The sequence below is a fragment of the Primulina tabacum genome, chromosome 6 (assembly GCF_025594145.1).
Source record: "Primulina tabacum isolate GXHZ01 chromosome 6, ASM2559414v2, whole genome shotgun sequence".
Lineage (NCBI taxonomy): Eukaryota > Viridiplantae > Streptophyta > Magnoliopsida > Lamiales > Gesneriaceae > Primulina > Primulina tabacum.
The window spans coordinates 43580568-43607349 of NC_134555.1; the positions used below are offsets into that span (position 1 = coordinate 43580568).

A 26782-nucleotide genomic window follows, 5' to 3' on the forward strand; every position below is an offset into this window, starting at 1 on the left:
GTGATGTAAATGACATTTGAAAGTGGGATTTGAGTAAAGTGAATGGAAATATATGTGGTGGGGGACAAATTAATACGTGAAGGGATGGATGCCTTAGTTTCAATGCTAAAAATCGATTAGATCAACTGATCAAGTACATAATGACATCAAATTAAATTAATTATAATAAAAAATAGTATATATATATGATTATTTTTTTGTGCTCGTATATATGATTGAATTTAATCATTAATTAATCAATAAAAAATATATGACTGAATTAGAATTAGTTCGTAGCTAAAAAAATCAACCAAAGTTCGAAACGAAGCTATTAAATTTAAACTCTAAGGCTACGTTTGGTTTGATGGATAAAATAATGAAATGATTAAGAGAGAAAAATAAAAAGAATGATTGAAATAGAAATATAATATATAATGATAAAATAATATTACGTTTAGTATGATGGTTAAAAATGAGATAATTAATAATCTTTTGATGAATTAACAAAATTGTCCTTCCACTTTTGCGGCGGTCGACGGCAGTGGTGGTCGGCCGGCGGTGTGGTTGGTGGCGGCGGTCGGCCGACAGGCGGAGGGGGTGGTCGGCAGTGGCGGTCGGCGGCGACAGGCGGTGGCAGGAAGGAGGTCGGCGGCGGCCGGCGGGAGGCGATGATCGACCGGCGGCGAGGGTTGCTGTCCGGCGGTCGGTGGAGGGAATTTGTGGTGAGTTTGGATTTAGGAGAAGGGTAAAATTGGAAAAATAAGATGGATTAAGAGTAAGATAAATAATCCTAGGAGGTGAGGAGTGATTATTTTAACCCACCTAATATAACCTAATCATTCATAGGAGGGATTGACTAGGTTAAATAAAAACTTACAAAACATGAGATTAGGTGGGTTAAAAAAATAAACACATCTAATCAAGGCAATCAAACGCAGCCTAAGGGTTCTAGTTTGATATTGAGATATTTAATTTTTTTAAGGAAAAGTTATCTACAATTAATTTTCAGATTTTTTTTGTCTCTAAAAATCGAGTTAAAAGATTTTGTTTCCTCTTAAGAACTCAATCCATCAAAATTTTATTCCAAAATTAGTCTCATTTCATCGAAATCTAATAGATTTTTTCATAATTATTATCGATGGATATACTTGAAAATTTATACCTTTGACTAAAAATAATTTAATTTTACTGAAATTTATTTTTCAACTAAAAATTAATTATATTATAACTTAAAACATGAAGCAAAATTTTAATATAATTACATAAAAAATTAATTATATGTAATCAAAACCTGCCTGCAACGATTAAATATAATTTATTATTATTTTGTATTGGAATGAAAATTGCCACATTAATGAGCACTGGTATTGAGGAAAAGAAAATATTATTATTATTTATTGATATGAAAATTAGTCAGATAATTGTTTTAGACAACGGCATGTTTTTGGATAGAAAATTTTGATTTTTATATATTATTAAACTTGAGTTGTACAAGATTTCGAATCTGAGACCAAATAATCACCATTTTCGTAGCTAAAAAAATATCGAAAATCTCAAAGGTTGTTTCTCTTTCGCTACGATCTTATGAGATTGCAGTGAATTTCATGATATATATATATATATATATATATATAAAATTTTGAAAATTAATATGTTAATTAGCAGAGTAATAAAATATATGTCTTGTAGGCAAACAGACTCTAAGTGTTGTAGGCAAACAGACTCTAACAAAATATTTTATTACTCTGCTAATTACCATATTAATTTACCAAATTATATATATATATATAATATCATAGATTAGTTAGATGTGAACTCAATATATATAAGATTTATTAATTATGTGTTCGAATCATCCACCGAAAGATTCTTGAGGTAATAAATAGATTTGTTAAGAGTCTGTTTGCGTACAAGTCGGTTTAAGCAGCATTAATTACATTATATTATATACAAATCTATTTATTACCTGAAAAGATTTGTTAGATTCATGTGCATGTTTCGGACATCATATAAATATAAACCCTCTACACAAAGCCACTTCTCCTAATTTCATATGTCGTCGCATATGGAGAACCTGCATGGGAGGAAGAAACTTACAATGGGTCGTCGCAAGATTGAAATGAAAAAAATACAGAAAAAAGCAAGCTTGCAAGTCACATTCACCAAAAGACGAACAGGGCTATTCAAAAAGGCCAGTGAATTATGCATTCTGTGCGGTTCGGAACTCTCCATTATCGTACAATCTCCGGCAAAAAAGTTTTACGCATTCCACAGCCCATCTGCGGAATCCATGCGCCATAGATTCGATATGGGAGATGGCTTTATTACTAATTATATCAGCCATATAGATGATGCCAGAACTGAGTACGAGGAGGCTATTAGAATGTTGGAAGAAAAGAAGAAGGAAGTGATTGGTACTGCAATGAATCGTGAAATCAAGGAGCGTGAATTTTGGTGGGATCAGCAAATTGAAGGGATGGATCTGCAAGAACTTGAGGGATATTTGGAAAGTTTAGAAACTTTGAGTAAGAATTTTTCGTGCAGAATTGAAGAGATAGAGAAACGGCCAACTTATTCTTCTCCGTCATCTATATTGGCCGTCCCGAGTCAGGGTTCAATAAAAAATATATATGATTGAATTAGAATGAGTTCGTAGCAAAAAAATTCAAACCAAAGTTCGGAAACGAAGCTATTAAATTTAAACTATAATATGTGTATTTTTCTATCCTTTTCTGACTACATTTATTGTTAATTCTTCTTAATTCAGTGAATATCAAATTCCAATAAAATCCGTTGCCATTCATTTTTTAAGGAATGAATGATTTTGGTTTTGGATATTTTTTTTACTACCCAACAAAAATATTGGATAAAGTAACAGGGAAAATTAATTTATACGTTTTTATTATTAGTTAATTTATTGATTGTATTTTTTTTTAGTTTTTTTAAATTTAGTGTTGATATAACATCGAATACTTTAATAATATATGATGTCATATCAGCAATATTCAATAACATGTTATCATTTTTCGTTGTTAAGTCAATACTTTCATAAAAGAATGATTAAATTTGAAAGAAAAAATGTAATTTAGTGGATTAAGATATAATGCATGACTTCAAGAATAAACTGGATTGATTAAAAACAAAATAATTGTTGTATTATATTCCAAGAACTGGAAAACTTAGTAAATTTTCACGTCATGGATATACTATATATGCACTAAAATACTTCAAGTACGTAGATTAATTGTGGGTATCTTTTATTAATATCTTGAAATTTGTTACAATATTCAATTTAAATAGTTTTGGCTAACAAAAAATTAGTTTAACGGGCATACATAGGATTGGGCGGTTTGTCACGATTTATTAAAAAGTCATAATTGAGAGAAATCATACAAATGCAATCTTTTAAATCGTATGATAGTTTACGCGCCACATTTTGATTATTATTCTTCTAATATAAATAATTATTGTACCTAATAATATATAAAATATGTCCGACAAAGAAATTGTGTATTTACGAATGCGAAAATTACCTGAGTGTTACTTTGTTTTACATCAGTTTCTTCAAAAAACGCTTAAAGATTTAGCAATATATTTTGATTGTTTCATAATAATTTCCTCTTTGATGATTTCAGCAACTGACTTAACTCCATAGGATCAAACTGCAATTGAAATCTGTTAATATTAGAATTTGAATTTAACTCAACCTCAAAAATTAGCTCAAGAAAGGATGGTTGTCAAGTTCATATATGCAATTTTCAGATATTTTATTCAATCGATATATGACAACAAATAAAATCCAATTATATTAAGCGGTTATAAATTTGGAAGAGAATAAACAATAAGGAAAAAAGAAAATTTGGGAATAATCTATAATTTATACTCATACTAATTAGTAATTATTAAAATTAAATTTCACTTAGTCTAACTTTATTATAGTGGTGAAACTTTTTTATAATTCTCAAAACACACTTTAACCATCTAACTACATATACCACATTTTTTTATATGTTTTTTTCTCTTCTACCATTTTTATTTAAAAATTAATAACTATTTAAAAATTTTAAAAAAATGCTTTATGTTTTAATATTTCTGCAGAATACGCCCGATCCCACAATATTTTTTTTAATGATACCGGCCTATTAAAGATACATATTGAGTAATTATTTGGATTAAATTTTATATTATCTGAAAAGATAAGTAGGTGTTCTTTTCTTTTTTCTTCTTAAAGATCGTATTACGTATATCTTAATTAGTAGTTCATTATCAATATCACAACTTGTTAGATCAGCTCATTGATTAGAAAGAAGTTGAATAAACAATCATATTAGTTTGTCCAAAATTCGGTTAGGTTAACAAATATGAATTTAGTAATTTTCGCTAAATCAATGTTAGTTGGCTAATCAGATAAGTTCTATGTGAAATGAAGTTAAACGGATAGATTCAACACTCAAAAATGTCCAAGTAAGAAAAACAATTGTCTTATCAAGAGTTTCGAATAACTCCTTGTGGGAAGGATGTTCACTAGAAGACTTTGGAGATTACAATTTTTGTAACAACTCGATTAAGTAAGAATTTATCACTGCTTAACTGCAACTCCTAGTTTAACTTACTTACTTAACCAACAGTGATCATTATATTAACTGTCAGTTTACAAGTATTTCGAAATGAAAATATAAAACACAAATTGATCGATGATCTGATATAATACTTAAGTGTGTGCTAATAAATCTTGAAAGTAGATGAGCTATTGAAAACTTGAATATTTGAACTTATGCGATGATTCCAGAGAGCTTAATTGATTTACAGGTTCCTCTATTTATAGATTTTGGATCCAACGGTCAGTAAAATCACCCGCCTTTTTCATGTCATTGTTCCTTCTGACAATTCATACACTGTACTATTGGTACAAAGACTTTATCCAATAATTCAACTTTATAAATCTGTGTAATCTAATTGATTTTTCGAAGAATGTTTTTTTGTTTACTCAACTATCTTTTAGTCTAGTTGGTCTTCAGTTATAGTTCGGTAGATTTAGATATCAGTTAAGCTTCAAACAAATTTCGTCTTGTAATACTTTCAGTTCAGCTCGTGTTCAGTTCATTAAATCACCAAAACTTAATTGATCAAACACAACTTTTTTGAAGATTTTTGATTGAATATTTACGAAAATTTTATAAATTTGAACGACGATTTGATTTAAATGAAGTTTATATTTAATATTACCTCGAGAAATTGTGGTGCTTGCACCGAAAAGGACAATATCTTTTACACATGTCTCTCACATAAAATAAGTAGATCGTGTTGATAATTTTTCGATCCACATCTTTGAATTAATCTGACACAAAACTGGCTAGCTTATCGGACCGACTCGCCCGTCACTAAAATAAGCCGATTGGGTTGATAATTTCTCGAAACAATCTATTAACCTGTTCTGATATCTATATATATCATTATAATTTTTTGGCCTCGTGATTAAGCTTTAGCGAAGATATTATTCTTATACTACGAATGTAATGACCATTATTGATCTAAGTATATGAAGTTCATAGTTGATTCCGTATAAAAAAACTAAAACAATGACCCACAAAATAGCAAGAACCGCGACGGTATAGCGGCTGCATGACGTTCAAACGATGGTGACTAAAGCTTGATACCCGACTATGTTTTGGGTTAAGAATTTGTTTATTCTTAACGTTTTAGGATATGTAATAAAATATGTCAACAGAAGTCCACTTTCACAACATGACGCAAGAGATTACATCAGCATTGGCCATTAGGCCAAAACTCTTGCCTTAGGGGCATCTCCTCTCTCAGATTCTATGTAATTTGGAGACTTCACATGCTTAAAGTCCAACTATGTCGTGCATTTTGATAGTTGATTGTTTTTAAAATATCAGATTCAGCTCATGCCCATGTACCACTACTGGTTATGAGCAGTAGCTCATGCCATGCACCGTCACTCATAGAATATCTCAAATTTGGAAAGTGGTTTCTCTCGCCTCTCCCAATACTTGAACTCAGGAGCTCCAGACTTAAGTACCTAAATTCTTAAAGTGTCATATTGGATAAAGTTACGACTCATGACAAGTAACGATGAATGAGCATGAACTAAGTCTCTTGTTGAGCCAGTCTACGACCACGTTCGTTACACAAATATAAGACATGTGTTAAACACACTATGGGTAAATTTGTTTTGAACAAGGGTATTGTGGATTTTTTATGCATGTTTTTAGTTGTGTAATTTTGTACCTTGGCTTCTAAAACTTGATTGAGAAAATTATTATAAGAGACAAAAAGCAAGAATACGTTGCGATATAAATGTAAAATTTATGGCGCTGGCAAGTCAAAACAATTTTGATTATTATGACTTTCGATAATTAGATTTTCAATTTTATATAACCATAATTACTAAAATAATAAAAAAAATAATTGACTTATGAAACCAAACTATATATAATATTACGAGAAAACGTGGACTTTTAATTGGGGATAAAATGTTGTATTTATTCAATACCAATCATCCATGACCTGGCTGGGTATTCACTAAACGTCATTGATGACGACAGAAATTGTAAATTCAGCCTTGGTATTGTACATCTCACTTGATCACATACATTGAACTTTATAATCTTTGAATTTAAATATATTACTTATCAATTATAATATTATATATATATATATATATATATATATATATCAGTATAATAATCATTTGACTATCTAATATTGATTGTTCACCATGCATCTTATTATTTTCAGAAAGAGTAGGTTTCTTGTGAGACGGTCTCACAACGAGTTAACCCTAACGATATTCACAATAAAAGTAATACTCTTAGTATAATTAATACTTTTCATGGATAACCCAAATAAGAGATTCATCTAACAAAATATGATCCGTGAGATCGTCTCACAAAAAATCTTATATTTAATTTATTAGAGATGAGATTTTATTATGTCTGAAAATTAAAATAATTATGTGTTTAAGATTTTGAAAGTTAAGATAAAAATAAGTACTCGTTTGAGAAAAAAATAATTTATATTGTTATAGTGATTAAATGATATAGAGACAATAGGTGGAATTTAAACTTGTCTCATTGCTTAAAATTGAGAAAGATAAAATTAATAATTCATGCTGTTATTTTAGTCTCCTAAATTGTATTTTTTTTTCATTTTAGTCTGTTTATCATCTGAAGCTACATCCAAATAATTCATTGACATCGGAAAAACGATGACATGATCAGCACATTGATGTTGTGGTATCGGACATTAATGATGTATCTGATGTGGTAAAAAAAATAAATAAAATCGAAAAAAATTATATTATTAAACTAAAATTGTCAATCTACTGATAAGTTAACAACAAATGAAAAAGTTCCTTATGAAAAACGTAATTTCGCCTTCAGTAAAAAATTAAATTTTAGCTGTGAGTGGTGAGTCCGCTATTTCAGATTTATTATTAGTTATTAATATTATTTACTACTAATTAATTTTTTTTTATTAAAGTATGTTGTTGTATTTAATCTCATTCCCGAACACTATCCCTATATATAATGCAAACTGATCAGCTCCATTCCAAAGGAAGAAGAATCGGTAGTTCCCCAAACGACAAAAATAGAAAGAAAAAAGTAACAGCCGCAATATAGATTTCTGCTGCAATTCTTTTGTAGTATATAGAAGGAAAAAAGAGAGAAATGGGCGAGTCTAATATCGATAAATCGATGTCTCAGAAGAACATGAAGAAGAGAAACGATAACATTTCTTTTCGTTCGATTTTCATGCATGCCGATGCTTGGGATATGGTTCTGATGAGTTTCGGGTTGTTGGGTTCTTTCGGCGATGGAGTTTCCATGCCTGTCATGCTTTTAGTCACCGGTAAACTTATGAACAGTTTCGGAAACTCTGCGGATTCGCTCTCCAATGGCGATTTTACTCACTCCGTCAACAAGGTTGGTTGCCACCCTCGGCCCGTCGAGTGCCGAAAAAATCTTTCGTACTGTGATAATAAGAAAGTGTTTTGCTGCCCGAAAATTTTGTAACTTCCGTAATTGATAATTAACCTGACTGACTTGTGCTGCTGTCCCCGCCGGTTTGTTGCGGAGAAAAGTATTTCCTCTTTTTGTTTTGGGTTCTTGGCTGGAGTTCTTGATCTTGGTGGGAAGGGGGATTTTACCTCCTGTTTTCTGTTCGGTTTTTAGTGTATATTATGTGCATGTATAGTTTTTACCGAGGGGTGGACGAAGATTTTTGTGTCGCCTGTGTTTTTCATCTTCTCCTTGTTATTTAGTTAATTGATACAAGTACATATACAGATTCTCCACTGTATGCTGGGAGCGAGAGATGGAAAATATATACGTCAAAAAAATTTATCTTCACAGTGACATTAGTTTCACTATTTCCAAGTGTTTATGTATGTGGCTAAGCTGACAATTTCTTGACTCTTTCCTGGATTTTATGTATATTTCAGAATTCATTGGTTCTTTGCTACATGGCTTGCGCGCAATGTGTTGCTTGTTTTCTCGGTAAGCGTGTTTCCAATTTCAGAACAGGAGAAATCTTAATCAGCGTGTAAGATTTCCACTAAACTCGATTAATTATCTGAGTTGAATGATTAATTCCCTTTTTTTTCAGAGGGGTATTGTTGGACAAGAACAGCGGAGAGACAAGCTTCAAGATTGAGAACGAGGTATTTGAAGGCTGTAATGAGGCAAGATGTTGGATACTTTGATTTGCACGTCACCAGCACGGCGGAGGTTATCCAAAGTGTCTCCAGTGACAGTTTAGTAATTCAAGATGCTATTAGCGAAAAGGTTGATTTATACACATATATGGAATTAGTTTTTGTCGCTAGAAGCTCGATTCGTCGTAGTTGTTTTAGGCATTTTAATGATTTTGATCGATTTCACCAACAGGTTCCGGTTTTCTTGATGAACCTATCCACATTCCTCGGTTCCTACGTGGTGGCTTTCGCGCTGTTGTGGAGGCTAGCAATCGTCGGGTTCCCGTTCATCATATTGCTCGTCATACCAGGCTTGATGTATGGAAGGGCTCTCATGAGCATTGCGAGGAAAATCAGGGACGAGTACAACAAAGCGGGTGTGATAGTGGAGCAGGCTGTTTCTTCGGTGCGAACGGTTTATTCCTTCGTGGGGGAGAGCAAGACAATCGCCGCGTATTCGGCTGCTCTACAAGGGACTGTGAGATTAGGACTCAGGCAAGGGTTGGCTAAAGGTTTGGCTATCGGGAGTAATGGTGTGGTGTTTGCTATTTGGTCTTTCATGGCTTATTATGGCAGCAGATTGGTTATGTACCATGGTGCAGAAGGTGGCACCGTTTTCGCAGTCGGAGCAGCAATCGCTATCGGTGGCCTGTGAGTATTATCATCACAAATATATATAATCGGATCCACTCTTCACTAGTTGAATGTTCTTGTTCTTCGTATTTCAACTCATTTTTGCAGTAAACGGAAACTATTTTCTTTCATTTCAATGGACAGATCATTAGGTTCAGGTTTATCCAACGTCAAGTATTTTTCTGAGGCAAGTGCTGCAGGGGAGCGAGTAAGGGCAGTCATCAAGCGAGTGCCTAAGATAGACTCGGACAGTATGGAAGGTCAAGTGCTACAAAACGTGTTTGGAGAGGTCGAATTCAAGCATATCGTGTTCGCTTACCCCTCGAGGCCGGATAGTATAATTTTCAAAGACTTCAACTTGAAATTCCCGGCAGGGAAGGCGATGGCATTGGTTGGAGGGAGCGGGTCAGGGAAGTCAACAGTGATCGCGCTTTTACAAAGATTTTACGACCCACTCAGTGGCGAAATTCTAGTCGATGGAGTGGCCATCGACAAGTTGCAACTCAAGTGGTTAAGGTCGCAAATGGGGTTGGTTAGTCAAGAGCCAGCACTCTTCGCCACAACCATTAAAGAAAACATACTTTTTGGGAAGGAGAATGCATCGATGGAGGAGGTTGTGGAGGCAGCCAAAGCTTCAAATGCTCATAACTTCATTACTCAGCTGCCTCAGGGTTATGATACCCAGGTTTGGACTGGATTTTACAATATCATGTGGCTAGAGCTGTTAAAATAGGTTGAGCCCGTCTGACTACATAAAAATAAAACAGATGAATAGAGTTGATAATTTATTAGCCTACTAAAATTATGGTTCGGCCCACTCCACCTAATCTGATACAAAAGTGGATAAGTCGGCGCACATAAAATATGTGGATTGAGCTGATAATTTATCGACATAGTTTATTTCGAAGCTACAGTTCTACACATGGTTTACATGTTTTTGTAAATATATTTTGATGACGATAATTTTAAACAATTTGTCTATGAATCAAAAAGGACGAAACAATGTACTAATTGGTAGTATTTTTTGGTAGCAAAATCTGGTACCCACTACTTGTTTAAATAGAGCTGAAACTTGTGACATGGAATTGTAGGTTGGCGAAAGAGGAGTACAAATGTCCGGAGGGCAGAAACAGAGAATCGCCATAGCCAGAGCCATCATCAAGGCACCTAAAATCCTCCTCCTCGACGAGGCCACGAGCGCTCTAGATTCCGAATCCGAAAGGGTGGTCCAAGAGGCACTCGACAAGGCTGCAGTTGGCCGCACCACCATCATCATCGCGCACCGCCTCTCCACCATTCGAAACGTTGATCTCATCGCTGTCGTGCAGGATGGACATGTCCAGGAAATCGGTTCACACAATGAGCTCATCCAGGATCCCAGTGGCTTATACACTACACTCATTCGTCTCCAACAAACCAATAAGGCCGAAGATTTTGCAAAAGCTAACCAAAGTCATGTCGGGACAGCATCAATCACCAACACCGATGTTTATAGCATGAGTAGCCGAAGGCTGGCTATGGTAAGCCGGTCTAGTTCAGCCAATTCTGGAGCACCTAACCACGGGGAAGACTTGGGCTTGGTTACCACTGAACAAGTTTTCTCTAAGCCCTCATTTAGAAGATTGCTAGCAATGAATTTGCCAGAGTGGAAGCAAGCGACATTAGGGTGCACAGGGGCCATCTTGTTTGGTGCCATTCAGCCATTATATGCATTCGCAATGGGATCAATGATATCCGTATATTTTCTGCCGGATCATAGTGTAATCAAGGAGAAGACGAAGATATACGCTTTGAGTTTTATGGGGCTCGCTGTTTTCTCTCTTTTGATCAACATTTGCCAGCATTATAATTTTGCAGCAATGGGGGAGAATCTGACTAAGAGGATTAGAGAAAGAATGCTGTCAAAGATGCTCACATTCGAAATCGGGTGGTTCGATAAAGACGAGAATGCTACCGGTGCTGTTTGCTCTCGACTAGCCAAAGATGCCAATGTGGTTAGTTGATAAATAACTGTAATTTTTTATGTTGATTTTACTTATTCCGAATTTTAAACATTTTGTATTCGCATTTGATCTGTAGGTGAGGTCTCTAGTGGGTGACAGAATGGCTCTTTTGATCCAAACCTGTTCAGCAGTGATCATCGCTTGCACGATGGGACTTGCCATCGCATGGAAGCTTGCATTAGTAATGATTGCCGTGCAACCCTTGATTATAATTTGCTTCTATTTAAAGAGAGTCTTGCTCAGAAACATGTCTGTAAAGGCCATGAAATCCCAGGAAGAAAGTAGCAAGCTCGCGGCAGAAGCGGTCTCCAATCTCCGAACCGTGACAGCTTTCTCCTCCCAGTCTCGGATTCTTCAAATGCTCGAGAAAGCACAAGAAGGGCCGCAAAAGGAGAGCCTACGTCAGTCATGGTTTGCTGGACTTGGGCTCGGGATGTCCCAAAGCCTCATGACTTGCACTTGGGCGTTGGATTTTTGGTACGGCGGAAAACTCATAGCAGAAGGATCCCTTGGAGCAGAAGCATTGTTCCAGACTTTCATGATCTTGGTGAGCACAGGCCGTGTTATAGCTGATGCTGGAACGATGACCAATGATCTCGCGAAAGGCGCAGATGCTGTTGGATCAGTTTTCGCTGTGTTGGACCGATATTCATTGATTGAACCTGAAGATCCGGATGGTTACAAGGCTGATAAGCTAACAGGGCATGTTGAGCTAGAAGATGTCGATTTCGCCTACCCTGCCCGGCCTAACACGATCATTTTCAAAAGTTTCTCGATCGATATCGAGCCAGGGAAATCAACAGCGTTGGTCGGGCAAAGTGGCTCTGGAAAATCAACCATCATAGGCCTGATCGAAAGATTCTACGACCCTTCAAAAGGTACCGTGAAAATCGATGGACGAGACATCAAGTCATACCACCTAAGATCACTAAGAAACCACATTGCCCTCGTCAGCCAAGAACCAACACTATTCGCAGGCACCATACGACAAAACATCACATACGGAGCATCGGAAGACATCGATGAGGTCGAGGTCATCGAGGCAGCGAAGGTCGCAAATGCCCACGACTTCATCTCGGGGCTGAAAGATGGGTACGACACCTTCTGCGGCGACAGAGGGCTGCAACTATCCGGAGGCCAGAAGCAACGGATCGCCATAGCACGCGCCATCTTGAAAAATCCAGCGATCTTGCTGCTGGACGAGGCTACTAGCGCGCTGGACACACAGTCGGAGAAGGTGGTGCAAGATGCACTAGAGAGAGTCATGGTGGGGAGGACTAGTGTTGTGGTGGCACACAGGCTAAGCACCATACATAATTGCGACAGCATTGCTGTTTTGGACAAGGGGAAAGTGGTGGAAAAGGGGACACATTCTTCTTTGCTTAGTAGAGGGCCAAATGGAGCTTACTATGCTCTTGTTAATCTACAGAGAACACCCTCCAATAGTACTCAGATAGGGAGCTAATTGTGTGTGTTTATTCAATCCAGTTGCCATATTTTACTATCTTAAACTAATTTGTACTAGTTTACCGCCCTATGTAAATGTTCATTAAAAAAAAAATTCAATCTTTGTTACTGCTTAATACCTAATATATATCGAGTTATCATTTCTTTTTAGATTACAAAACTATCAAAATATATTTTCTAAAAAATGTCTATATGTATAACTTCAGTGTATATGTATCAATATTCAAGACCAAATAGTTAAATTGGTTATTTTGAACTTCTTTTACATTTCTATTGCTCCTTATAATGTGATTCGGATATTCTGCTGTGGCTGAACCTGTATTGTGCTTTTTTTTGCATGAGATGATTAGTTGATCATCTTGTTACGTTCGAAAATTTTTCAAATTTATCTGACACTATGCGAGGTCCATCAGATGATCAATTGATCATCTCGTGTAAAAAGTGCACAACACTATAGTATTGTGTTTTCAGACACTGCGGAAGATCCAAATCTGTAAACTCTTTTAAGTTATAATTAATAAAAATAAAAACAGATAATAGTTTTACCATTTTCATCTTATAACCACCAAAATAGGGATGAAACCAGAAATTCTCGGGGTGAATAAAACTGAGTTTTTCAAAATAATTAATTATTAAAACATAATATTACTTACAAAATAATAATAATTTAAAAAGATAATCTTAGTTTATACAAAGAAAATCTTAAAAACAAAAAATAAATTATTTAAAAATTAGAAATAACTACATTGCCAAAGATATTTGATTTGTTCAATACTTTTTTTTTTAATTAGAATTTGAAAATGCATACAATATCTAAATAATTGAATTATTATTCAGATTTGGTTTCTATTGTAATTCAGATTTGGTTAGCCCAAATGCCCAACTATTTTCGCCTATTTGGCTTAGCCTGCCTCCTTCCCACACTTTACAACGGCAATCAAGATTACATCTCTCAAAACTTGGCAACAGAAACTTTTCGCTCCTCTCTTCCTTTCTCCGGTACCTCTACGTTCGTTTTCTCAAACTTCACGCTTCTTGTTCCTTAACGTTTGAAAGATACAAGGTTGGCAGAAGAGTGGGAAGATTTCGAGTTTCAGTTTAATCCAGATACTTGAAGTGATTCACCGATTTTCGATTTCTTGGTTGGTTGGTTGGTTGGTTTAGATTAGATCTGTTCAGGGCTTCCCAGTTCCCCCTTTTTCCCAAGGTAGGCGGCTTCGCTGGTTGGTGAATTTCTGGGTTTTGAAATGGCGTGTTGTATATATTAGTCGTTGATTAGTTTGCTAGTTGCTAATGGGAATCTGGTGTTTTGTAGAAAGATATGAAGCGATTGCGGGATGACGTGTGCGTGAACCCGCAAGTTAAGCGGCCATGTGGCTCTTCTGATCGCGGAGAATCGTAAGTTTTTTGCAGTTCCTGCGCATCGAGGAGTGTTTTGTTTATTTTGTTTTATTTTTGGGCTTTTCAACATTAACGTTGTTGTCTTGAGGCCGTGGTTCTATATTTCTCGCGTAAAAAAGTTGCCGTTGGCGTTGAGAAAATGGACTCTTTTTAATCTAATCTTGATTTCTACTAGTGACGTGTTTCATTAGAATAAGGTGAATTGGATAGTTTTATAGGGCCCTCCTTGTAAGCATCTGGGAAAGGTGAATTGGAGAAGAAAGAGGAATTGATACACGGTTACTGTGAATAGGGTCTCTTGAGTTTTGTTTTCCCGTGCCTTCAGGGTTGCGATGGCTAGAACTTTTGGATCTTTGTGCCGGCGCGCTTTTGAATTGCTTTCATCTCTTTCCTCGTGTTTTTTTGGGTATGTTGAAGAGGGATAAACAGCCATTACTAATTTTTTTGGCAGGGGTCTAAATGTTAAATTTGCATAAAATAGTCTTGAAGAATGTGAGGAGATCATGTAGCTCTTATTGATGTTCTTCATGCAAGATGCACACTTTGTTGTCTTACTGAACTTAAGTTGTTCTGAAACGAGTTTGATCATTATTCATCACTTGAATTCATATTTCCACTTTGAAAAAAAAGGAATGGGCTACCACATGGACCAGTTGCAGTTGGAGGTGGAGGAGAGAATAGTGTCGGTGGTACTGGAGGTAGTGGAACTGGTACAAGTGCTGCTGCTGCTAGTACACAAAAACTCACAGCTAACGATGCATTGACTTATTTGAAGATAGTCAAGGACATGTTTCTAGATCAAAGAGAAAAGTATGATCAGTTTCTTGGTGCCATGAAAGATTTCAAGGCTGAAAGGTAAACTGTTTCGTGCGATTGGTTTTGCCTAGGAAATGGGATGAATATTTCACTGTAATTCTTTGCTGTTTGTTTTTGGCAGAATTGATACTGCTGGTGTCATAACAAGGGTAAAAGAATTATTTAAAGGTTATCCTAATCTAATACTGGGATTTAACGCATTCTTACCTAAGGGCTATGAAATTACTCTAACTGATGAGAAAGAAGCTCCATCGAAAAGGATAGTGGAATTTGAAGATGCCATCAGTTTTGTAAATAAGATTAAGGTGGAGTTTCTGGTTAATTTTTTAGTACTAACAGGTAATTTATTTTCCAAGTAAACTTACTATTATAATAAGTCTTGGGTTCTGTTACCTGCAGAAACGTTTTCAAAACGACGATCATGTCTATAAATCATTCCTAGCCATCTTGAATATGTATAGGAAGGAACATAAGGGTATAGCCGAGGTCCACCAAGAGGTATGGATGCTTCCTGGAATTATTATCGACATTCACATTTTTGTTCATTCTGATCATTTATTTTATATTAAATTTAAGTGCAGGTTGCAGCACTTTTTCAAGACCAACCAGATCTTCTTGACGAGTTTACTAGATTTTTGCCAGATACTTCTGCCTCAGCATCAGCTCCACATACTACAATGACACAATCTCGCATTGATAAGGTTTAATTCTCCATGTTTATGTTTACCATACATCATTATCATAATAATCATTTCCCGCTGAAAGTTGTCTGTTCTCCAAATTTTCAGCAACTTCCACGTCAGAATAGGATTAATGGTTCCCATGGAGAACACGATCCAAGTTTTGATCGTCCAGATGTTGATGATGATAAAACAGTTTTGAAGTTGCACGCTGAGAATAAGCAGCATTCTGAAAGTGAAAGCAGGGACGAGAGAAGCCATGGTCAAGATGGTAGAGATCCTGGCAATGAAAACAATGGAGACATTAGCATGCATCGGCTTTGTGATGAGAGTAAATGTACACAGAAAGGGGAAGACTCTGGGGGCAACTCAAATTTACCCGCCAATGATGATAAGGATGCTTTGAAAAGTGAGCAAACAGCTGTTGGTTTTGTTTTGTTTTTTTTTTTTGTCGTAATAGGGAAAACTATGTCATGTTCACTTTCATGTGAATGTCCATCATTTCACATTAAGTCTTGGGTGTTGGACCTTTTTTTTTTATTTACAGCAAGTAATTGCAGGCTTCTATATGTTAGATCAAAATATAAACTTGTCACCCGCACCCAATGGAGAAAGTAGATATAATGAGCCGGATCCCTCTACATCTCTAACTGTCTTTGTAGACCTGTCTATATTCCTTCTTTGCATGTTCCACTAGGCAGCATGGTTGTTAACATTTGTTTATGTTTGATGTTGCCAGGTATATACTGTCACGAGTTTACGTTTTGTGAAAAGGTTAAAGAAAGGTTACACAGTGCAAAAGATTACCAGGCATTTTTGAAATGCCTTCACATTTACAGTACTGAAATTATTACAAGAAAGGAACTTCAGGGTTTGGTATGAACGTTATGCTATATGTTAGTGTTGTTTACCAATTTCTTTGAAACCATGGTCCCAACTTTCAAATTGGTATTTTCTTTGAGAACCACATTGCTCTACTGTTGTGCATTTCTGGGTTGTTTCATATTTGATTTTCTTTCATTTAAGTTGAGACTTATTGTTTCCTAATCGATTGACAGAAGTTCCATCTCTAAGTTGGCCTTCTTCATTTGCCTTTATAACCAGATTATTCTGATAAATGGTTCAGTTTGAGTTTGTATAAAATTTGATAAGAACATGAATATGTGTACCTTTATTTGGCTCTTATACGAGATTTTGTAGGTTGCCGATTTAATTGGGAATTATCCCGATCTTATGGAGGGTTTCTGCGAATTTTTGGAGCGCTGTGAGCGAATTGGTAGTTTATAATCTTCCTTCGATAAAGTTATGTATTTTATGAAACTGTTTACAGTCCTTAAATCTTACTGTTTGCCATATTTTGCAGATGGATTTCTGGCTGGTGTGATGGGCAAAAGTATGCTATTCCCTTTCATTTTAGTTCAATCCTGCAGTTTGTATGACCATAAGTTTCGTTCCCGGCTCTTTGGGTATTTTAATTTGACCGATCTTTTTACTAAGAGCAGAAGCATTATGGACTGAAGGACATTCTTTGAAAGCCTTGAGAATAGAGGAGAAAAGCAATGGACAAAAGCATGAATTGGAAGGAAGGAAAGAGAAGGACAGGGACAATGTAAAATACTTCAGAAAGTCCATTCAGGAGCTTGACCTATCTAACTGTAAAAGTTGCACTCCTAGCTATCGACTTCTTCCAAAGGATGTAAGAACCTTATATTGTCCGTCATATCTATGCATTGGTCTGATGACTTTTAGTTGATGAGTGGCTTTATGTTTGCGCTTTTTCTTAAAATTTGTGGTCACCAAACATGAATGATGTATGTTTTTTCATTTCTCTATCCAGTGTCTGTTACCTTCAGCTAGTCAGAGATCAGAGCTTGATACTCGAGTTTTAAATAATCGATGGGTGTCTGTGACATCTGGTAGTGAGGATTACTCATTTAAACACATGCGAAGGAACCTGTATGAAGAAACCCTGTTTAGATGTGAAGATGACAGGTACGTATCCGTCTCAATTTCTGCTCTTCCCACTCAAGTGTGTTTGCATGGCAATTCATGTTTAGTGTTTAAAAAGGACAGACCTTGGTGTTGTCATAATGGTATTGAAAGTCACATGACTAATGTAGGTTTCTGGATAATACCTGCTTGCCATTCTGATCTCTTTGGGAGTGATGAAAGCAAGCTATTTTGTCATAGTGTCTATCATATTTTTAACTGCTATTTATTTATCGTTATAAGATTTGCTGCTTTCTCAATTCCTGAATTTCTCAGGCTTTTTTCAAGTGCTTATATCGAGATTTTCTTAATTGGAAACCTGTTTTTTATTAATATTTTAGATTTGAGCTTGACATGTTGCTGGAATCGGTCAGTTCAACTGCCAAGCGAGTGGAAGAACTCCTGAACAGTATTAACAATAATTCAATTGGTCCAGATAGTCGCATAATTGTTGAGGACCATCTCACAGGTTCATCACTTCAGATGCTTTATTTTTATAAATTTGTTGGAAGCTATTTCTCTCTTCTTTTATTTGATATAGAGATATTTATTGATAAGCGAGTTCTTTCTTTTATCTCATACAGTTTTGAATCTAAGATGCATTGAACGGCTATATGGTGAGCATGGCCTTGACGTGATGGATATTTTGCGTAAAAATGCAATTCTTGCATTGCCTGTTATCCTGACCCGTCTTAAGCAGAAGCAAGAGGAATGGACCAGGTGTCAATTGGATTTTAACAAAGTTTGGGCTGAAATTTGTTCTAAGAACCATTACAAGTCTCTTGATCATCAAGGCTTCTATTTCAAGCAACTAGATTCCAAGACCTTGAGTGCAAAATGTAAGCTGAGCACCAATACCACATTATATCACAGATTTAACTATGAATGTGTCTGGAATGTGCTGGTTTTTGAATAACTTTGTAGTATCCTGGAAGTTACCGTTTGTTATAGTAACAGTATCGAGGGAGTTACCATTTTCTGCAGCATGATGTCTGTCATCATCTGATAATCATCCACTGCCTCATTGACAGTTGGTTCTGCCAGCTTTGTCACCCAAGTAATTGTTTGTCTGCTTCTCTCTTTTGGATCGTGTTTATCATGATATGTGTATACATGTTAATTATATATCTACATTATTCTGAAAATATAGCATTCCAATGATTGGCATCAGGTTTTAGATGGCTGATCAGCGCTATTTGCCATTGAAACTGAATATAAGATATTATTGTTGAATTATGGTTATCATCTGGTTCTCACTTTATCTTGTCATCTTTTCACACACAGCGTTAGTGTCTGAAATCAAGGAAATCAAAAATAAGAAGCAGAAAGAGAATGATATGTCTTTTGGTATTTCTGCTGAAAGCAAACACGCGATCTTTCCAAATCTTGAATTTGAAAATACTGAGACTGAAATTCACGAAGACATCTATAAGATCATTAAGTATTCTTCTAAAGAAGTCTGCTCAACAAAAGAGCAATTTAACAGAGTTTTGACTTTCTGGACAACTTTCATTGAGCCGATGCTGGGTGTCACCTCTCGGCCCGATGGTTCAGAGGCTGTTGAAGATGATAGTACCTCTAATCATCGAACAGTGACAAACATGTTAGAAAGTGAAGAAAGCCCCAGCGCCAATGCCACTTCCACAAACTTGAAGCAATCAAAACCTTATTTTATTGGTGATTCTAATGCTTCAACCCAACAGATTAATCACAGATGGAAAGGGTTCGCGGATGCGGATGTTGTGGCTAAAGATGGACTAACTGTGGCCTCCAATGGCAGCTTACCAAACACTGATGTACTGTTTAATACAGAACTGGACCCTAATTATGGTATGTATGTACCAGAATTATGATGGTTCTATGTTAACCAACGACTTATGTTCTGTTGCTGATCTGTGAGGTTTAGCATGCATTTTGACGTTATTTACTCTGGATGACTGATGATAGCACTTTTTCAGTGAAAACTTTTCTTTACATTTGTCATTGTTTCTTTTTCATAGTTATGACATTTTTTCTTGAAATTGAAGGGCATGGGGTAAATTCTTTGCTAGAAAACAATGATGCCATCAAAGAAAGCCGTGGATCCAAGACTAGGACAAAAGATATACTCTCCCCTGAGGTATGCGTTTATGTTTTCATTGCTCTCTCTCAGTGACAGTATGACTGTAGTGTGGCAAGAAGGTTGGAGGGGCTGTTACTCTCTGTAGCAGTTAATTTATCTAGTCTATTTTTGCCTAAATTAGAATCTTCATGTTTCCTTGTGTGCACAGGGCGTAAGCACATTGAGGTCGAATCAATCTATCAATGGAAAGTTTTCAGGAGGATCCAGATTTGGTGGACAAACTGAGGATTCTGTTGATCATCGTAAGATTGAGAAAGAAGGTGAGCTGTCGCCTAATGGCGATTTTGAAGACAATTTTGGATCCTATCAGAATGTCGGTTCACAAGCTAAGAATAATTTTAGCATTGATGAGATGCAATGTCGAACAAGGTGTCATGATGATATCTCTTCGGATGCTACTGGTAAGAATGATGCAGATCTTGAGGACAAGGACGATGAAAATTCTTTTGAGGCTGCTGACAATGTGTTCGGGGGTGAGTCTGCAGCAGTTGAGTGTCCACAGGAAGAGCACAAGGAAGAGGAAGATGGAGAGAAACACAACCTTGATGGTAAACCCTCTAGTCAAGGTGAGGCTGAGGATACAATAGATGCTCACGATATTGCAGGAGATGGCTCGTCTCTGCACCTGTCAGAACGTTTTCTACTGACTCTTAAACCCCTCTCAAAGCATATTGCTGCTCATTTTGTAGGTGATGAAACAAAGGATCAACGAGTTTTTTATGGAAATGACACCTATTATGTGCTTTTTAGGCTACATCAGGTAAAGTTATTCTTGTTTTTTATATTCCATTAATCTGGCTATGCTTCCGATTGTTTCGTAAATCAACTTCCCACGTATCAATATCTACTTTCATGAGGTAAAGTTGTAGGTTCAAAGGATAGGTTTTTAATTTCTTTATTTTAATGATACTGATGTTTTTTGTGCTTGCAGACATTATATGAGAGAATATTTTCAGCCAAGGTTAACTCTCTAAGTAGTGAATCCAATTCGAGAACTACTAATGACATGAATTTGGACCCATATGCGAGGTTTGTTAGAGGTGTAATTAATTTCTTAACATTTTTGCAGTTATAGAATTTTCTACTGATCTTGCTTAAGCATATATGATGTAGTTTCATGGATGCTCTATTTAGTTTACTCGGTGGATCTTCTGATAACACAAAATTTGAAGATGATTGTCGATCGCTGATTGGGAACCAGTCTTATGTTCTCTTTACTTTGGATAAGTTGATATATAAGTTGGTCAAACAGGTATATTTGTCCTGCTAATTTTGTTCCTTCCCTGCAGCTGGCTTCAGTTTCACTAGATTTCTGAGTTTTGTGTTTCTTCTGCAGCTACAAACAGTTTTAAGTGAAGAGGTGGATTGTAAGCTCCTTTTTTTGTATGAATATGAAAAGTCTAGGAAACAAGAGAAGTGTGATGATTCAGTTTATTACGAAAATGTTCATGTTCTTCTGCATAAGGAAAACATATATCGGTTTGAATGTGTAGGTTTCCTCTTATCTAATCAGGTTTTTCTATCTGTTTATTATTCCATTAAGTCGGGATGGCGAATTTTTTCCATACTTGTAGACATCTTTCCCTACCCGTTTGTCCATACAATTGGTGGATGACGGAAGTGATAAATCTGGAGTTATTCAAGTTTCAGAGGATCCTAATTTTACTGCCTACCTTCACAATTCGGTTTTTGGAGAAAAGTAGTCATCAACCATGATGCTGAAGAGGTACAGCCATTTGCTTTAATCAACTCATATAATGGCCTTCATTGTTTAATTAAAAAGGTACAAATGTATGGATTGACACTCTTGACAGAATCTTCAAAAGGAAATAAATTCATCCGGGGGTTGTGGCACAACACACTAGACAACAGAGTACCCTTCAATCCTCTGGGCATGATTTAATGACGTCGTGGACCTGGATTTCAGGGTAAATATCGCCAGCAAGGAGTGGCCAAATTTTGTCCTAACTAGTCTTGGACTTCTATTCCTTGTTTGAGTTTTGTTTAATTAGAAGTAAACATTCTCTGGATTTTTTTACCGTAATGAGTCATCCAACATACATTCCTCGATTAAAGGAATTGTATCGTTTAGATTGAATTAGACAATGTCCCAACTTTATGCTTTAAATTTTTGTGTGTGCATATTATGCCAATATTTTTCTTGCTTGTGCAATAAGGTGCTATGGCGAGCATGATTGATATGGTGAGGTTGGTGACCAGCTCAATTTGAAATACGATTGGTATGGTGAGACAATAAAAATTTGGTTTGTTACTAGTTGAATATATTGAGTGTAGGTGTAACGATAGTTTTGACTCCGTTAAATAAGCAACAAAGCTTGGATAATTTTACTTACCCAGCATATGGTTATTAATTCGTGTTTAGCAAGAAATAAGGTAGACGTGAACGACGTGTTTCCTTTTTTCATAGTAATGTTTTTTTATTGTACTTTTCATATGTTTGAAATTCAGAGAATGATATTAATTTACTAACCACAATCTAGATGGATGCATTTTACCAATGAATCCACCCGTGCTGCTGGAATATGCGCAAGTACGTTAATCTTGATGCATGTTCTTCTCTAGTTATGGCCACAAAAAAGTTTCAATCAGGAATGGGTTGGAATGAGATGGCAGCCTCCTCGTCCAAGGTGTGAATACTTTGTTGCACTTAACTTTATTGGGAGGTTGGTTTTTACTTGTCATTTCTTCTGCATTCTGATAATTGTAACCTATGGTATTTGTCAACGGAATCTCTTGCCGTATGAGATTCTACAGCGTTTAAATCTTATCCCACAAAAGTATTACCTTTCTGGTCCTAGAGCAAGTGACTCACTCAGACACACACACAAATGTTGGATAAAAATTTTAATTCGTTGAAGTATCAGTCCTTTTATTACATTGCAATCCTGCCTAGTGATCAGGAAATGTTATTTCAGGTTTCTTACGAAGAAAAGATCATTACAGTTTCACAAGTATTTAGATCGTGAATTGTCTATACTACAAAGTGACCTCTTGTGATGCCATGACAGACATACTTGTCTATGCTTTCTTCCTCGACATCAGTTTGGTGGCACTTGAACTGGCCTCTGAAGATGATACTTCCAAGATTTTTTTTCATACCTCTCAACAAGCAAACAACAAGAAGGAAAGCAGGCAGTTTCTTGGAGCCTGGATGCAAATTGCTCTGTATGTAGAAATATTGATCCATGAATTATGAAGTTTTTTGTTATTGTACTTTCATCTGCTTTTGCAGGCGAAATCTTTGTTTATGTCTTCATGTGATGGCTCTTTTTGTTCCCAAACTTCTGTTCTGGCAGTAGAGTTGCCGGATAATTTGGCCATAGGGTATATAGCATAGAGACTTTGAATATGTACAGAGTTATTCGTTCAAGTATGTGTGTATTTTCGACAAGAAGCTTGCATATATTAAGCTGTTACCGATTGAGACCTAAATCCCTCTTTGTTCTTGTCAAAGGCAGCAGTTTTGAAGTTGACCTGATTCTTTCCAAAGGAAGAAACTATGTTATTTCAGTACAGAATGCTGATTTATGACGCCCTTGAGCGTTCCCACATTAATTAGAATACCAATTATGAATTTAGCTCATCCGAAAACCCAAAGTACTTGGAATATAGGTATAACGAAAAGTATAATACGAGTGCAAAAATATATAAATAGGTAAAAGAAGAATATACATCCCTCTTTCTAATTCTTACAACAAACCAACAGCGCAGCTTAAATGTAACCTGTTCTCCAAGCCTCTCAAATGATGGCCTAGTAACATGCACCTGTTAGAGAGTAGAGACAATGCCACTTCCATTAAAATCACGAAAGGACCAAGGGTAATATAGTTCAAATTATTTATTCAACTAATATAGTATGAAAATGAGGTGAGACCAGGGGAGCACTATAGAAGATAAATAAAACATCGTACGAACCAGAAAAGCAGCTTGGCTAAGTAATCCCTTGAAGTGCAGATGGTATCACAAAATTTGGTATTCGCGGGCTTTTGATAGTTCTGTATACTGGTTGCTGCCGAGTCCACCAAGTAATCTGAAGCAGTTTCCTCTTTGAAAAAAACATGCATTGTATTTTGAGCAAGTTGGTGGATAATTTCCTCCACCTCAGTTGATGAGGGTCTAGATAATTCTGCTACCTGAAATAAAATGATGACACAATTACTTTTGTTGAAACTCAAGATATCTGAACCAAATATAAAGTGATGCATACAGAAATGCACGAGTTCTTGCTATTACCGTATCTGATTCCAATGACCTTAAATACTCGAGCAGATCATTGTCACTCCTTTTTGTTTGCTCCAGCTGCAGATTTTGTCGTCTCCGTGCATAAAGCTCCTAAAAGCAAATAGCGAGATGACCACAAACATAGATATTAAAGAGCCCTATCATCTACCATGCATAAAGTAATAGCGACATATAGCTACAACTCATCAATCGATCAAACTGTGCAGATTTTTTTACTAGGAATGAACCGGCAAAAGTAATTTACATGATAAATGGGACAGGCAAAGTGAAAAATGAAAAATGATGAGGTACATTCTATTTCTTTGGGCGAACAAAACATTTATCCAACACAGACAATATGAAAGAATCCACTGTACATTATAAAGATCTTGTACGAGGACATGGGCTTGAAGAACAAAGCAAATCAGCATGCATAAATAAAAAATACGAGGCCAGTGTTATCTATAACAACTTGCTATCATTCCCTTTCGACAAAACCAAAGGTTACTCAACAAGAACCAGCTAAATCTATTTTACTGAGAATATCTCAAAGGTTGCAATTTTGGAAACCTTAACTAAACTGAGTAACTAACAAGTGGCTTAAACAACCTAGTCTCTGTACAGTTATAACTTTAACCAAGGATATGCAGACCAAATTAGTAGTGAAAGCTACAGTCTATCAAAAGCAGAGATTTAATAAAAGATGATTTGGAATTCTGGTTCAATTTCAGCAAGGTTAAATAATAGTAATAATAATAATAATAATAATAATAATCGGCAACAAAAATTGAATCGACAAAAAATATCGCAAGGGAAAAATCGAAACTGCAAACAATAATCTCTCACCTTCTTTACAACTGATAACTCTGATTCTAATTTCTGGATATAAGTCAATGCTTCTGGGGATAACTTCCCAATATTTTGAAGATTTCTCTTCTCGAATACTTCTCCACACCCTTCAAGTTCACCAACAACACCCTTTTCACTTTCCTCACCTTCAAACTCCTCCCACCTGACCTCTGAACGGCTATTATCGGCCGTAAAATCTGATCTTTTCAAACTATCTGGGGATCTGTCAAAAATCCTCATCAACGATGTCCTATACTCTGTGTTCCACAATGTATAGCTACAAAGACAAAGATCAATATAAACCAATTCAGTGAATTTCAGCAACCTAATACAAATTCCAGACAAAGCAGATCATGTTATGACGAAAGGCTAGTATTTTATCGATTAACATCATTCCAACACTAACTCCCTGAGATAACATATCAACTGTACTGTAAGCGATAGCATATAAGCATTATACAGAATAATTCCCCATAGAACTTCGAAAAATGGTTATACTACGAAATCTTCTTTACCCCGTGACAATTGATGAGACTATGAGGCGATCAAGTGGTTGCTTCGAAACCTGGACGGTGATGGAAAACTGATCGGAAGGTAAAAGGCCAAGCATGGTAGAAATCGTCTGCTTCATAGAATCCTTGGCAGAATCCGAAACCCCTCTAGATATCATCGAAGTGTCGAGAGGCTCAATTCTCTTCAACATATTCGCGATAACGGAGAATTCACGCCCAAAGCTTAATTTTCTGGTGGAAATGAACTCATCCGAGACTCCTCCCCCGTCGACGCCGGAAATCAGACAGCACATGGTCGCGCGTTTGGGACCCGAGTTACGGAGAAAGGGGCGGATAAGGAGGTGGCGGGAGAGCGGCGGGAAGTTTGTTTTAGGCGATACATCGGCGGCGCGTGAGGTAAAGATCGCCCTCGACGCTGCTGAGGCTGCCATAGATCGATTTGATTGGTTATCTCACAGCAATCTGTCTCAGCCCAACCACTTATTTTGCCATTGCCACATTCATTTAAATGGCCTTGCATTCTGCTTTAATTACGGACTCACCACCCCGACGTTGACGTCATTATAGGAGAAGATACTTGGTGTGACGTGTCAATTTCATTTTTATTTTTTAATTAATTAACTATCTTTTATATTTTCGTTAAAAGTACAAATTTACGATAAAAAGTAAAAATATCAAACTTATAAAATATATTATACAACACACTTTATAAAATTTTGTAGACTTATTTATAGAATTTTTTTGAAAATAATCCAAAAATAAATACATCATTACGTACATCATCACACACTAATTTTCGATATTTATATATCTTGTTTACAACATTTAATAATTTCAACTCTTATTTTCAACAATTTTGTATTTTTAAGAATTAACAATCTATTATTATTGAGTTACATTTATTGTAAAATATGGAAATTGGACGAGCTTATCAAATCTGGATATTTGGTCGGATCCGCCACACTAATGTTTGGATATTTATGATTAAAAAAAATATTAATTTTTAAAAATGAAATTCTAGTTTAAATTACAAAAATAATTAAATGGTCTATAATAGTATAAATTTACAATTAAATAGTTTTGAAATTCCATATTTTAAAAATAATAGAAATATATATTGTTGCTTGCACGATGAAAACTAAATAAAATATAGTGCCAATTAGCATATATCCTAAAAGAATGTGTGTCTTACGTTTAATTTTAGAAAAAGGAAGAAAAATACGCCCAAAATTGGTCTTAATCGCGTATCATTTTGCATTATCGTGCGGCAATATTATAAATAAAATAATCAAAAGCCAAAACGACTTCATAAAATTAATTATCTTAATAATATGATAATAATAGTCTTTTCGGCAGTTAAATTATCAATT

At 35.8% G+C, this 26782-nt stretch overlaps 4 protein-coding genes across 6 annotated transcripts; 3 read left to right on the forward strand and 1 right to left on the reverse strand.

The window, feature by feature from the left end:
• Positions 1-2044: 2044 nt before the first annotated feature.
• On the forward strand, positions 2045-2617 carry LOC142550307 (agamous-like MADS-box protein AGL62). The gene has a single exon (XM_075659535.1). It carries the CDS (start codon positions 2045-2047, stop codon positions 2615-2617), a length of 573 nt encoding a protein of 190 aa, XP_075515650.1.
• A 4925-nt stretch (positions 2618-7542) lies between these two features.
• On the forward strand, positions 7543-12919 carry LOC142549813 (ABC transporter B family member 15-like). The gene is made up of 7 exons (XM_075658986.1): positions 7543-7928; positions 8447-8501; positions 8611-8789; positions 8892-9349; positions 9476-10016; positions 10423-11325; positions 11411-12919. Exons 1-7 carry the CDS (start codon positions 7674-7676, stop codon positions 12797-12799), a joined length of 3780 nt encoding a protein of 1259 aa, XP_075515101.1. The 5' UTR covers positions 7543-7673; the 3' UTR covers positions 12800-12919.
• A 779-nt stretch (positions 12920-13698) lies between these two features.
• LOC142549815 (paired amphipathic helix protein Sin3-like 2) lies at positions 13699-23596 on the forward strand. Of its 3 annotated transcripts, XM_075658988.1 has the most exons (25): positions 13699-14008; positions 14117-14199; positions 14833-15057; positions 15140-15323; positions 15418-15516; positions 15600-15719; positions 15807-16107; positions 16438-16574; positions 16899-16974; positions 17062-17091; positions 17201-17394; positions 17536-17690; positions 18029-18156; positions 18272-18526; positions 18972-19517; positions 19715-19806; positions 19958-20375; positions 20499-20569; positions 20741-20838; positions 20923-21061; positions 21146-21298; positions 21384-21535; positions 21624-21737; positions 21987-22457; positions 22746-23596. In XM_075658988.1, exons 2-22 carry the CDS (start codon positions 14123-14125, stop codon positions 21510-21512), a joined length of 3627 nt encoding a protein of 1208 aa, XP_075515103.1. In that variant the 5' UTR covers positions 13699-14008; positions 14117-14122; the 3' UTR covers positions 21513-21535; positions 21624-21737; positions 21987-22457; positions 22746-23596. The 3 variants fall into 3 exon arrangements, with proteins under 3 accessions (XP_075515103.1, XP_075515102.1, XP_075515104.1); XM_075658987.1 differs by having other exon boundaries at positions 21624-22457; XM_075658989.1 differs by lacking the exon at positions 21624-21737 and having other exon boundaries at positions 22311-22457.
• Positions 23413-25902, reverse strand: LOC142549817 (uncharacterized). The gene is made up of 5 exons (XM_075658992.1): positions 25416-25902; positions 24898-25177; positions 24064-24162; positions 23746-23963; positions 23413-23595 (listed from the first exon to the last, which is right to left on the reverse strand). The coding sequence occupies exons 1-5, from the start codon at positions 25841-25843 to the stop codon at positions 23520-23522; spliced, it is 1101 nt and encodes a 366-aa protein (XP_075515107.1). The 5' UTR covers positions 25844-25902; the 3' UTR covers positions 23413-23519.
• Positions 25903-26782: the final 880 nt, after the last annotated feature.

What these genes read in the sequence shown, in the direction of transcription:
- LOC142550307 (XM_075659535.1), top strand. Translation starts at nt 2,045, where the DNA reads ATGGAGAACCTGCATGGGAGGAAGAAACTTACAATGGGTCGTCGCAAG.
- LOC142549813 (XM_075658986.1), top strand. Translation starts at nt 7,674, where the DNA reads ATGGGCGAGTCTAATATCGATAAATCGATGTCTCAGAAGAACATGAAG. An exon ending in TTACTCACTCCGTCAACAAG is followed by an intron (nt 7,929 to 8,446) that starts GTTGGTTGCCAC and finishes TGTATATTTCAG; the next exon opens with AATTCATTGGTTCTTTGCTA. An exon ending in AAGATGCTATTAGCGAAAAG is followed by an intron (nt 8,790 to 8,891) that starts GTTGATTTATAC and finishes TTTCACCAACAG; the next exon opens with GTTCCGGTTTTCTTGATGAA.
- LOC142549815 (XM_075658987.1), top strand. Translation starts at nt 14,123, where the DNA reads ATGAAGCGATTGCGGGATGACGTGTGCGTGAACCCGCAAGTTAAGCGG. An exon ending in CAAGACCTTGAGTGCAAAAT is followed by an intron (nt 18,527 to 18,971) that starts GTAAGCTGAGCA and finishes TTTCACACACAG; the next exon opens with CGTTAGTGTCTGAAATCAAG. An exon ending in TGCTTTTTAGGCTACATCAG is followed by an intron (nt 20,570 to 20,740) that starts GTAAAGTTATTC and finishes TTGTGCTTGCAG; the next exon opens with ACATTATATGAGAGAATATT.
- LOC142549817 (XM_075658992.1), bottom strand. Translation starts at nt 25,843, where the DNA reads ATGGCAGCCTCAGCAGCGTCGAGGGCGATCTTTACCTCACGCGCCGCC. An exon ending in AGTTATCAGTTGTAAAGAAG is followed by an intron (nt 24,163 to 24,897) that starts GTGAGAGATTAT and finishes ATTTGCTTTTAG; the next exon opens with GAGCTTTATGCACGGAGACG. An exon ending in GGTCATTGGAATCAGATACG is followed by an intron (nt 23,964 to 24,063) that starts GTAATAGCAAGA and finishes ATTTTATTTCAG; the next exon opens with GTAGCAGAATTATCTAGACC.